Raw genomic sequence first — 12717 nt, forward strand, 5'->3', positions numbered from 1 at the left:
TTTGTGCATGTGATACATAAGAATTATTTGATAGAATAGCTAGTGCTCTCTTACTTTTCCATTTGTATAGAGCATTACTTTTGTGATACCAACAAAAAATTACTCCTGTTAGTGGATCTCTGCCTTGGACATTTTTGATATTTTGAAAAATTTGAAATTTTTCTTCAAAATTCTCCCCACACGATCAATGCGAGAACCGGTCTTTGCCGCACACTGTCTGATGGATGCGGTCTCTGACGTACACGGTCTCTGCCCGATCCTTTCCCTGTATCACCTGATTACTGCAAGGCCATCTCTGCAAAGACCTGGTTGAGCAGAGGCACAGACCGAATCAAGCAGAGACAGTGTGAAACAGAGAGTGTCGAGCAGACCGGGTGCTTCACAGAAAGTGACCAGCAAAGAGCAGGTAAGGCAGAGACTGAGTAAAGCAGATACCAGGTGACGCACACACCGTATCAAGCAGGGACCGGTGAGGCACAGACAGAGTCTTGGTGAGAACGGGTGAAGCACAGACCGTGTAAAGCAGATACCGGTTGAAGCACAGACCAAGTCCAGCTGAGACTGGTTGAAGTAGACAGAGTGGCAGAGACTGGGTCCGGCAGAGACCAGATCTGATTTTTCAAAATTTTCTAAAAAAAAATGCAGCAAATTTAAAAGCGCAAAAAAACCCAAAAAAATTTCGAAAAATTCTAAAAAACAGAATTTGAAATATTTAAAAAAATTGAGTTTTGTAAGCTTTTTGGACATTTTCGTACATTATTTGATTTTTCGAAAAAATTGAATTTTTTCAAAATTCTCCCCAACCGATTGCTGCCAGAACTAGAATCTGGATGACAATGTCTCTAAATGACCCGGCCTCTGCCGAACTCTGTCTCTGTACGAATCGTTCATGCTGTGCCCCGACTTCTGACAAGCCGCCTCTGCAAAGACCTAGTTCGATAGACGGTCAGGCGCAGAACGAGTCATACAGGGAACGTGTGAGGGAGAGACCGAGTCAAGCACAGACCGCATCAGGCAGAACACCTGTGCACAGGCCGGGTCCGCAGAGGTTGGGTGAAGCACATACACTGTCAGCAGAGCCGGGAGAAGCACAGGGGTAATGTGGTTGAAACTGTGTGAGGCTAATACAGTCCGGAAGAGACCGGGTTCAAGGAGAGAACAGTTCTGTTGTGGATGGTGTATGTAAAGCTTAGAAAAAAATTTCGAATTTTTCCAAATTTTCGAAAAATCAAAAACCATGTAAATTGTCTGAAGAGCGCACAAAACGCAAATTTTTATAGTTTTGTGCGCCATTTGGAAGATTTGCGGCATTTTTTGTTGGTTTTTTTAATTCTATCCACCTGGTTACTGTCAGAGCCGGTGTCTGACTGGGCCTGTCTCTGACGAACCTTCTTACTGATGGATACGAACTCTGTAGTTCACAATCTCTGAGAGATCCGATCTTTGTATGACCAGGTCACTTACGGGCCGTCGTTTTAAAGAACGTTTCGGACAGAGACCGTGTGAGGCAAGGCCCTTGTTCGGCAGAGAACGAGTCCAGCAGAGACCAGGTGAGAGAGAGACTTATTAAGGCAGAGAGCTCGTGAGGCCGTGATCGAGTCATGCGGAGACCTGGTGTGGCAGAAATGAGTTCTAGCAGAGAGCTGTTCTGGTGATGTTCGGTTGGGGCGAATTTTGAGAATTTTTCAAAATTTTCAAAAGATCAAAAATTGCTGGAATTTGTCTAAGAACCAAGTAAAACAAAAAAATTTAAGTTATAATTTTTCAAATGTTTTAGTTTTGTGCGCCATTTTATAATGTGTAGAGAAGCTGACCATCAGCCCAAATAAAAGAGAAAATACAATAAAGAAAGACAAAGAAGAAATGAGGTAAAAAATATTCTTACAAAAGTAAGGGCCTCTAGACAGCAAGATGAAGGTGAACTTGAATATTTCATCTGCATAGTAAATGTTCTTGCAAGAGGATGTATTTTACTTTTACAGACATGTGTGAAATCCTAACTTTCTGCTGCTGGATTGCCATGAACCACACACTGGTGAGAGCATTGTGGCTGAGTTTTCTACTCATCAGAGTAATAGACTACTTATTCCAGGTGGCTGTATCTCAAAACTCCAGCACCTTGATGTTAGTTTGAAGAGCATGTTCCATGTAAGTAAGTCTGTGACGTAACAGCTCCAGAGAGCCAAAGCTGACTAGCTTGACTGCTGGCCTCACGTTCACATGCCTAAGCAGAGGCAAACGATCATCCAACCAGATATAGAGTGACGTGTGGTCAGCATGACGAATCCCCAGCCATTGCTATATTTCCTGACTGGATTACGCTACGTATTGTAGCTCCCCAATTTCCTCACGATGCTGGGTTGGCACCGGTCCCATACACTGGTCGAAAGCTCATGAGAAAATTTCTTTTCCCCCCGAGACTCGATCCAGTGCACATTCTGTATCGCCGGTCAGAAGAATGATGCCTCAGACTACGCGGGACATGTAAGTAAGTACATACTGGTAATTAGCAACTAGCAACAGTGTTTGTGTTAACAGTTCATGACTCAGAATTATGACTTTATATATTCAGAAATCATTCTTTTTACCTCTGTGTTTATCCCATTTGCAGCCACATATTCAGTAAAATATATATGTATTTTTGCATGTGGTACGTATAAGACTTTAATGTCTTATTGAATGTGTAGAGGTAAACCAGAACAGTATATCAGGAGGAAATTCTGATGTTGGTGAAAAATTAATGTCAATTTTGAAATTCTGCTTCTGATAATTAGTATGTCTGTGTAATCATACTATGTTTCAAAAGCGGAAAATTACCACAGGTCTAATATCAGTTGAGTGAATAAATGAAGCACAAACAAGAAATATAATGTTTAATGTGAAAGGTGCCAATTAATGGTTTGTGAAATAATCCTGTCAGCCTAAATTTCAAATCCAGCTGTGAGGACATGAATCATGTCTTTGCTGACAATCAGAACAACACACATATTTTTATTTTGTTTTTCATATCACATATTTAGTTGAGTTAAAAATGTCCTACATTTTTTTAAATCTCTTATTAAGATGAAATAATACCAATGTTTCCACATATTTTGCTACCGTGTGTCATGTTCCATTGATAAATATGATGTATCGTTGTTCATAAAATTGATGCATAATAAAAATATTGATCTCATTTAACATTATTTGAAACACTTTCTAAAATGGTGTATATTTAACATCATCATCTTCCTAAGATATGCCAACTTTATGTGGGTTGTCTGTTAGCAACATACAAGGAAAAGAAGTTGTTTGTACTGTTTATCTTCATTGAGACCAGTAGTTATGGCTATATGCTAAGTTGTACCCATACTGTTAATTACCTCTGTTAACAAAATGTGCAATAAACGAACAAGAAGATCAGTGAGGCATGCAAAAAATTTATTTTAAAACTCTTTGTACTGTAAAGATACATACACTTTTCTGCTTTTGTTCCATACAAAAAAACAAGTCTTTGAAATGCCATGTTTTGTGATACAGTATGCCAATTTTTTGTGTCAATGTCTTGTCTTGTGGGTCATGTTACTGCCTTTGGGATAGTAATGGGCATCAGCTTCTAGAATTAATTTATGTAAAGGACTGTGGATTCCTCCAGAGGCAATAAAATGAATTGTATGTGTTAATTTATTCCTTTATGCTAAGATACACATATATTAATTTATAAATTTTACTATTAACAATACATGAAATGAATGTGAATTCTGTATTTGCTCTCGTCAGGCATCTATACAGAAGCAGTGGTCTATGTTCAACTCTCATTCAAGTGAGGTGTGGGATGCCACTAGAAACAAACTGCAGCTTCCAAGTCGCAAAGAAATTGTGGACTGGGTGACCACGGCATACTGCAGTTTGCAGGCTGCTGAACAGGTATGCACCTCAATGCATTGTTCAGTTCAAAATCATATACATCTCAAAACTTTTCTTGAACAGACACAACTTCTACTGCGTATCTATTCCCCACATCTTGATTCTGGTGTCATGACTTTCAAAGGTTCTACCACAGCCACCACGATCTCGTATGTTTAGTTCTTAGACACTTGTTTCATTTTACACCTTGTTCATATCTTGTGAAGTGATGGATGCAGTCATCAAAATACTTGATTTTCTTAAGTTTCTTCATACTTTGTTGTCAGCTATTTAATTTATATTAAATAAAATAAAGGCTAAAACATAAGAGAATTAACTAATCATGAGAAATTCATAAAATCTTTTATTTTGTTGTGGTTGTTAATTTGATATTCTAGCAGGTTAGTAAGAATTTAGAATCTATATAGAATGTATTTTATACATAGTTCTTTGTCAACATGAGGCTTATGTTTGTAGCCATGAAGCAACATGGCACAGTTTGTGAACAACATTAATGGTGATCAAGTTTGAATTGTTGTCATACAAGTGATTTTTAGGTGTGTTTGTAACCCTGTTGAGTGCCTGTTGAAGTAACTTTGTCCGTCCATACATATGAAATAGCTCCAGAATGGATAAACTGGTTTTGAAAAAATTTGATATTGAAGCATTTTACAAAAAAATTGTCAGGCCTTTTCAATTTTCGTGTAGATTGGGCAATTTTAATGACCACTTTACTTTTCTGAGCTTATCTCTATATGTTTATAGATGACATTTACCTTGGTTTGTTATAGGAAATTCTCTGTGATGCTGTCATGACCTAAGCAGACACCTTCCCCACAAAATAGCCAATTAAGAATGAAATTCTGGTGAATGCAGCAAATTTTTATGATGTGCATACAGAATTTGTTGCATGATGTGAATATCATTAAAGATTAAAGATAAGTATTCCACTGGTTTGCAGCATGACAGTAATGTCACACTGTGATGTGGATTAAAAGTAATGTGATTCATATGGTTTATGACAAATGAGTTCTTAATTTTGATCTAATGAAAAACTGAAAGCTTGAGACTAAGTCCCGTGTCCACTTTTGCTGACTAATAGGTCCAAGAAATTTATAAAACCCCTGTTTTTAAAGTGGCTGATATGAATGATAGTGGCCGAATTTTGGACCCTTCTGCACATCTACTGTCACATGCTCTTGTGATTTAGTCAGTGTGAGTGGTTTGTGTATGAAGTATTCAGTTTATTCAAGTGTGAAGTAGACTCCATTTGTACACATATTACTTTCTGTGCCATCCATCTTTGTTTGTATAGGTCAGTTTAGATAACTGCCAACATTGAAAATCTATACAATCAATTGAGAGACAGATTTTCCAAAGGTTGTGTAAGAAAACAGTGAGAGATGATTTATTTTGTTCTTTTAGGAAACTGTACGTAGAAGTTTTCTGGTCACTGGGCTTACAGCGGGTGCTAATAGGAGTGAAGATCACTTCATTGAGAATCTGTCAATGATTCCAAGAGCCAATAACTGTGTTTAGTTCTCAGCAGAGCAGTGTCTGGTAAGTTTCATATGTCGTGTAGAAGTGACATGCAAAAGTACTGTATTTATATGTAATGACATTCAGTGAACCCAAATTTTTATCATATTTTCCTAAAATTATAAGGACACATATATTTATATTGTCAAATGAAAATGCTGTAGACTGGAACATGATCATTTCCTTTTGAGCTCACCATGTCATTTCCAAGGCTGTGGAGTCAGAGTCAGAAGCAATTTTAGGTGGAGATGGAGTCGGTAAAAATGTACTGACTCCGACCTTGACGTAAAATCTTAAGAACACTTTCGCTACCGTGTGGGCCGCCAGCAGACTCACGCTTAGGGAGATTTAACGACACGTTGAGCCACATGGTGTGGGAATAATGCCTTGTAACTTTGGCTCTAGAACCTTAAGAATACAAACAGTCTACGAAACAAGATTTCTGCAATAACCATTAGACATATACAGTCAAACCTCGGTTCACGAACTTAATTCGTTTCTGAAGGTCGTTCGTAAACCGAAACCATTTTCCAAATAGGAATTAATGTAAAATGGATTACTCTGTTCCTGGACCCCACATGATTGCTTATTTAAAATTTTACAACAGTACTTTGTGCACAAGTTCTTAACACAAAATCAATGGAAACCATTAAATCTATCACAAAAAGATAAACACAACACTAAGCAGATCAAATATAGACAAAAACTTAATTTAGTTTTACCGTACCTGAATGGAGGAGAGTTGATGGCGTAAGTGGAAGGTGGTGAGGAAGTGAAATGTTATTGTTTGGAAGGGGATTCTTTTTCTTTTTTCTGTCTCTTGGCACCACTCAATTCTGCATCAGACTCACTGGGCCTCTTGTCTCACTAAAAAGTTGTCCATTGTGATTTGTTTTTGTCTACGTTTTAAAATGTTTATAAAGTGACACATGGCATTATCATTGAAAATGTTTATGCTGCGGCTTGCTACTGCTTTATCGTGGTGATATCGTTCCACGAAACTTTGCACCTCACCCCATTTTACAGAAATTTCACGGATCAAATAAGTAGCAAGATCAGAGACATGAACACCATTTTCATGTTTGGCTATGATTTCTTTCTTGATATCTATCATGATATTGGTATTTTTTCTTTTCACTTTGCTGCTATCATTGTCTTTCTTTGGCCCCATGCTGGATCATTCTTCTACGAATACTGCCGATGCTGATACTCCCAGCTTATCGCTCCACGATGTTGACGGCTTGCATGTTCGTAACTCGAGATACAGTACGTCATCCGAGACGCTTTGTGTTCAGAAAATTTGTTCGTAAACTGAATTGTTCGTGATCCGAGGCGTTCGTGAACCGAGGTTTGACTGTATTTATATACTGGGATACTGGGAACGACCCGTTCTTCAAGTGTCTGAGCACTGCGGGTCCCAACTTTTTGTTGGCTTGATCTATAGACATTCGATAGGACTCCATGGACGAGGGATCGGCCCGTCGTAAGGCCTCTACCTATACAGAGGACAGCACAACAGAAAAACGCGGACAAACATCCATGGCTTGAGTGGGATTCGAAAGCACGGTCCCAGCGACCAAGCGGCACAAGGCCCATGCCTCAGACCGCACGGCCACTGCGGACCCCGTATATTTAAATATAGGTGGTGATGAAATATCTTGTGGTACCATTTACCATTTTAGTAGGTTTACCATTATTAATACATATTGAGCTTTTATGAAAGAGAAGGAGTCGGAGTTGGAGTCAGAGTCGGAGATTTTAGTACCGACTCCACAGCCCTGGTCATTTCATTGGAACACTATATATCAGTGCAGCAGGCACAGTGTTAAATAAACTAGTTAAGAAACAAACAAAATTATCTCTGTTGAAATTCTTTGTTTTTTCTGTAACTATAACATTCTCTATATTGTGTATTAATTTTCTGAGGAAATTCAACAGACATCAAAAAAGTATTTTATATTCAAAAGAGGATCATTAGAATAATGGCAGGCACTAAAAGGAGAGCCTCTTGTAGGGAATTATTTAAGAAGTTTAATATTCTTCCACTACCCAGTGAATTCTTGCTGTCACTATTAACATTTGTAGTGGATAACATGGAAAAATGTCAAACAAATTCAGATATCCACAATGTAAGAATAAGATGCAGATACAACCTTCATATGCCAAATTCTAACCTCAGTAAATATCAAAAAGGAGTTTCCTATACTAGAATTAAGTTAGCCAATAATCTTCCACCTACTATCAAAAGTTTAAACCATGATATAAAAATGTTTAGGCCAGCATTAAAAAGAGTATCTCCTATCACACTCCTTCTACTCAGTATAAAAATTTACATCACCCAAAAAGTCTCAACTATTATAAATACATGTAAGTAATAATGGTGATGGTTTCTCATCATAATTATTTTACTGTAACACTGTAGTTCCAAAAATCTTTCAGGTTTCATTAAGGCTTTCAATTTTCATTTAATATATATTATTTTTAATATGTAATGAAGAATAAGAAGAAAAAAATTTTCTGCAATAAATTAACATTCAGTGAAGTATACAAAATAGCAAAAAGCACATTCGGAAAATGTGTAATCCATTAAAGTACAGCATTCTTCTTTTGGCAATCATCAATCCTAATTAGGATTTCAGGTTCTTATGGTGTCAAGTATGAAGATTGTTGTCTCCTGGGTTGCAGTATCTTCTTATCTGGTAAAAGTTTATCAACATTTCAGAGGTGCTTGCTGCCTCCAACAGGGCAAATCACCCTGATGATGGAGACACCTCTGAATATAAAAATTTTGGTAGATTTCTACTAGACTGCATGGTGCTACAACCCAGAAGATAGCCATGTTCATCACTTCTAATTAGTAGCTTTTATAATTGTTTGTTATTTTCAGAATATAATTATACATATTGTTTTTAGTAGCTACCACCTACCAGTGACTGTTCATAATATTGGTTCTGTAGGTTTTCATCTTTCCTTATAATACCACATTCCTGATTTGTAGGGATATATTTTGTGATAGAGATGAAAATAAATATGTGTAGTAGGATTTGAGGTTCTCGTGGCAGCAAGTATAGATGGTTGTCTCCTGGGTTGTAGCACTGTGTAGTCTGGGTAGAGGTTTACTTGAAGACATCTAACTATATTGACATGTCATAAAACCAAAATATGCAACATCTTCATAAGAAACAACTTTATAATCTATATTCTAATTCTGATTACATTGTATATTGGACAATTTTACAAAAAATTGCTAAGCTATTTTGATCTCGCCTTTGTCTTTCAATAATTTTATGACAGTAGGTTATTCTACACAATATCTACGCAATATCTCTGAGGTATGTCTGTATGGACATCAGTATAATGGACACTTGGTAAGAACATGATGCTAATTGAGACCTTCCTATCTTGATACATATTATCTTTCTCTTGCCAACAGTAAGAGCATGGTGGTCATTGGAGTAACAGTAGCACCGTCCAATGTAGGAACATTGATATTTTGTGTAGAGAACAGTCATTAAAAGTTTTTAAATCATTATTAAGATATTATTTTAATAAAGTGGAAAATAACATCATGATAATTAGAGATGCTATAGTATAATTATGATAATTTGTGTGGCAGTGTGTTACTAACATATGAACTGCATGTTTGTTTCCTAACTCATTACAGATAATGTTTGACTAATTTTCATAAAAACTTGTTCAGCCAATATGGGAGAGCTCTTTATTTTCATACAAGAATGTTATTTTTATTTGGGTTGTCATTTGGAAGAACAAGACAGAAATTGGATACCACATGCATGCTCCATATTATTACATGTTATCAAAAAATTTGAAAATTTATGTTAGTGGATGTATTAAACATGTTGATCTCTCTGCTGACCCAAGAAAGTGAAGGAATCCATTTCTGAGCTGTAAGCTCTGTTGAGGTGAATGCATGCATAGCAGGTGACCTATAACTTAAAGCCAAGACAATGAACTAATTCAGGTATTTTAACAACTTGTGCTTACATCATGCTTGACTGAATTGTATTTCAAGCACTAAATTATATTGTAACTATAGCAACATGAAGATGGCTGTCGTGTGGGATGTGGCACTGCGTAATCTGGTGCTACCACATACAGAATTCTGGTTCCAAATGGTTGCTCAAGCATCAGTGGTGGAACCATCATTGTTTATTTCCTGAGGGTGCCACTAGCGAGGTATTCCCCGGTGATGACGAACCTCCATAGGTGGCTGCCCTCTCAGGTCATAATCCAGATCTTCCCAAGGCAAGCTGAAACGGGAACAGACTAATGGTGAAAGCCATGTTCTGGGAAGGGGGATGTAAGATTAAAGGCTACATGAGCGAGGGACCTCCTGGATTCCCTTTGTCCCTTGGGGAGTACAAAGTAATTGTGTAGTTCTTAGATGGTGGATGACAATCAGAGAGACAGACAAGGCTCATAAGGCAATGAAGTTATAGGTCTAATACCATCTGACTGTGATCGGCTTGCTTATAATAATAGTAATAACGACAACAAGAACAAGAACTCGAGAACAATGAATGTAAGCGTTAACTGAATGACATTTAACAAAAAACTAGATTATAAACAAGTACTGGTATTATGTATATGATTCTAATGAGTTTTTTATGGCTGTAGCAGTCACTAATACCTAATTAAGATTTATTAAATTTGTTATGTTACTGGAAATCACACTTATTAAATCTACATATAAATCCAATTGAAGTTAGAAAACAGAACACCAACACTGACCTTTCAATGTGAACACAAACAATTTGTTAATAAAAATATACTAATGTTTACAAAACTCATCTTTCTCAGGGTTCACAGTGGATGGTACGACCAATGTCCACTGTTGCCTCTGCACTTAACATGAGGGCATCACCCGTAGCTGTTGTCTTTATGTCTGGATCCTTGTTTTTACTGGTTTGTTGAGTACAGGTCGTTCTAAAGTATGGTCATTTCTGGGGTATTAGTGGCCTCTCGCTCAGTCTGATGATCAACCTGAAAATAACATACCTTATTAGCAACTGAGAACAAAACTTTTAAAATATGCTACATATCTTGTAGGCTCAATTTTCTCCAGTCGGGTTCAGAATGTCTGTAAAGTGTGTTTGCCAAGTCTCCATCTGGATGGTGGGCGGTATTGGTACTTTCCTTTCTCTCAGCGCCACAAAAGGGTCAGTGACATCTGCTGCTGCTAGTTTCAGTTCTTCTTTTTCCATATAAGTGTTCCTTTTATCCTTAAGAAGGATTTTGTACTGGTTCCTTGCCATCGAGTATGTCGCTAAGTCTTGGGAGAGTCCTGACAGTTTTGTTTGGTGTAAGGCTTGTAGAGTAATCCGTCTTTTTCTGTAACAGTGCGCATCGAACCATGGCTTTGCTTGGCTTTTCTTGACAGGGATTATTGCGGATTGGAGTGGCTGTTGTAACTGTTGAGTTGCTTTTGTAATACTGCTCTGTATGTCTAGTTGACTCCATTTCCTCTCTTGCATCTTTTAGGACTTGCAAATCAAACTTTCTCGATACTTTTGTAGCCCTTTTCTGATGGACTGACATTGCATTAGTCTGCTTGTCGAAGGTGGCGATGACTGGGACGTGTTTTCTGAGTGGGGCTAGGCTAGACGAGTAGTCCACTATTTGTTGTCTTACACGCATGTTGTTTCCTCTGCAGAATATGATGTCTATCGTGCTGCTTCCATTGGGTGCGGGATATGATTTTTGCTCTGCATTGCTTATTAGGCTAAAGCCTTCTTCTTTGAGAGCTTTGACTAGCAGTTTGCTCCTTTGCGTGGCCTTATCTATTCGGCAGTTGAAATCTCCTGCTATTATTACTGGATCTTCAGGATGAATTAGTGATGTCGCGCCATTATTGTTGCTATTATTGTTTCTACGTCTGTATGGAGTTCGAAGTACATGACTAGGATGTTTACAGTGTCTGTTTTAACTAAGGTGTAGTTATCATCGCTGTGTCTGAGGGTCACCTGGCCTAACTTAGGATCGGTGTAGCAAGATATTCCCCCGTAGGATCTTCCCTTGTTTCTCTGTTGTGCTAGAGTGTGTGTTGAGTATTTCCCTGGGAGCTCTATTGGGTCTGTAGTCATTGTCTCTGTCAGTATGTAATAGTTTTATATCTGCAATAATGATGACCATCAAGGCTGGTGAAATATTGAAATTTGCAAAGAATGTATTTTGACAATATGTGTACTCCAAAATGGAGTCTGAAATATACTACCCACTCTTTGTAAGTTTATAAATTAATTAAATCTGCTGTACCTAGTTACATATTGGTGGCATTAAAAACTCAAGCCCAATAAAAATGGAATTGAAATTCTCATCTATAAGCAGTAGATGTCAACCATTGTTTTGCTGGGATATTTTACAATATTGGAGCTATTTCCTTCACTGTTAAGTACTAATCTTTGCATCACATGGCATCTGCTTCATATATGACAGGTATGTGACTTGAATCATTCCCTAGTACTGGTTATTATTTTTTCTCATCCTCAGCCCGGTAATGTGCCACATGCATTTGGTGTTTAATGCAAAGCACCATTTTTTAAGAATTGGCAGTCTTTCATTGACGCTGCATAACCTCTTCAGTTCATGCAGCAGTGAAGCTGATTTTGGAGTATTGTGTCTAACAAGACTAGTTTTAGTTAGTTTAGATGTTAGATACAGAAGGAATTCAAAGATACTATTTAAGATGTAATAAGTTCAATCAGAAGGTGACAAATTACTCATTTACGTACATACATCTGCAAATGTGAATATAGCACCAAAATCTTGGTAATGATGTTATAGGGTGATATATGTTGTTTAATTAGGACTTGACTGTTTAGTATGGGGTATTGTGCACGTTTTTAGATATTTCTCATACATCAAATACATACTCTTGTAAACATTAGTGAAATTTTATCTTCATGTTGCTTCTGTTGTCAGAGTAACAAACCAACCAAATTCTTGCATTTTGGTAAAATAATCATTGTATAACAATATTTCATAATGTGTAGGTATGTTTATTAGCTACTGCATTCCGCTGAATTTAACTTGTATTTGCAGTGGTCATCTGGGATAATTTTATTGTTTCAGCTGTACACTGGCCCAGTGCCCACAGTATCGATTTTCCGTAGGTTCATAGGCAGCAAAAGAGTATTAAGTGATTTATATTTTGCTAAAGCGCCTACATGGCACATAGAGGGACAGCTTTACTCCTTTTTTCTTTAAGCGATGTATAAATTATTTTAGCGCTGAACGCTGTATAACCTGCAACAAGCAAATAGGCAAAGGCTG

At 37.4% G+C, this 12717-nt stretch overlaps 1 protein-coding gene and 1 long non-coding RNA gene across 14 annotated transcripts; one reads left to right on the top strand and one right to left on the bottom strand.

Annotated features, from left to right (window-relative positions):
• Window positions 1-721: 721 nt before the first annotated feature.
• On the top strand, window positions 722-10113 carry LOC110833801 (uncharacterized). 13 transcript variants are annotated; one of them, XR_015534481.1, is made up of 7 exons: window positions 749-1096; window positions 1456-1550; window positions 1983-2148; window positions 3760-3906; window positions 4677-4751; window positions 5311-5445; window positions 6869-8956. XR_015534481.1 is itself a non-coding variant. In XM_087346417.1 (6 exons), the coding sequence occupies exons 3-5, from the start codon at window positions 2140-2142 to the stop codon at window positions 5422-5424; spliced, it is 270 nt and encodes an 89-aa protein (XP_087202543.1). In that variant the 5' UTR covers window positions 891-1096; window positions 1456-1868; window positions 1983-2139; the 3' UTR covers window positions 5425-5445; window positions 6869-8956. The 13 variants fall into 13 exon arrangements, 5 of the variants coding, with proteins under 5 accessions (XP_087202543.1, XP_087202545.1, XP_087202544.1 ...); XR_015534478.1 differs by lacking the exon at window positions 6869-8956 and adding an exon at window positions 9482-10113 and having other exon boundaries at window positions 750-1096; window positions 1983-2488; XR_015534477.1 differs by having other exon boundaries at window positions 750-1096; window positions 1983-2488.
• On the bottom strand, window positions 8597-12713 carry LOC147874194 (uncharacterized). The gene is made up of 2 exons (XR_015534484.1): window positions 12318-12713; window positions 8597-10428 (listed from the first exon to the last, which is right to left on the bottom strand). It is a non-coding gene; the product is annotated as an uncharacterized LOC147874194 (long non-coding RNA).
• Window positions 12714-12717: the final 4 nt, after the last annotated feature.

The sequence above is a fragment of the Zootermopsis nevadensis genome, unplaced genomic scaffold, assembly GCF_977971745.1.
Source record: "Zootermopsis nevadensis isolate Lab colony 2312 unplaced genomic scaffold, Znev_1.0 Znev_ptg000010l, whole genome shotgun sequence".
In the NCBI taxonomy this organism is placed as follows: domain Eukaryota; kingdom Metazoa; phylum Arthropoda; class Insecta; order Blattodea; family Termopsidae; genus Zootermopsis; species Zootermopsis nevadensis.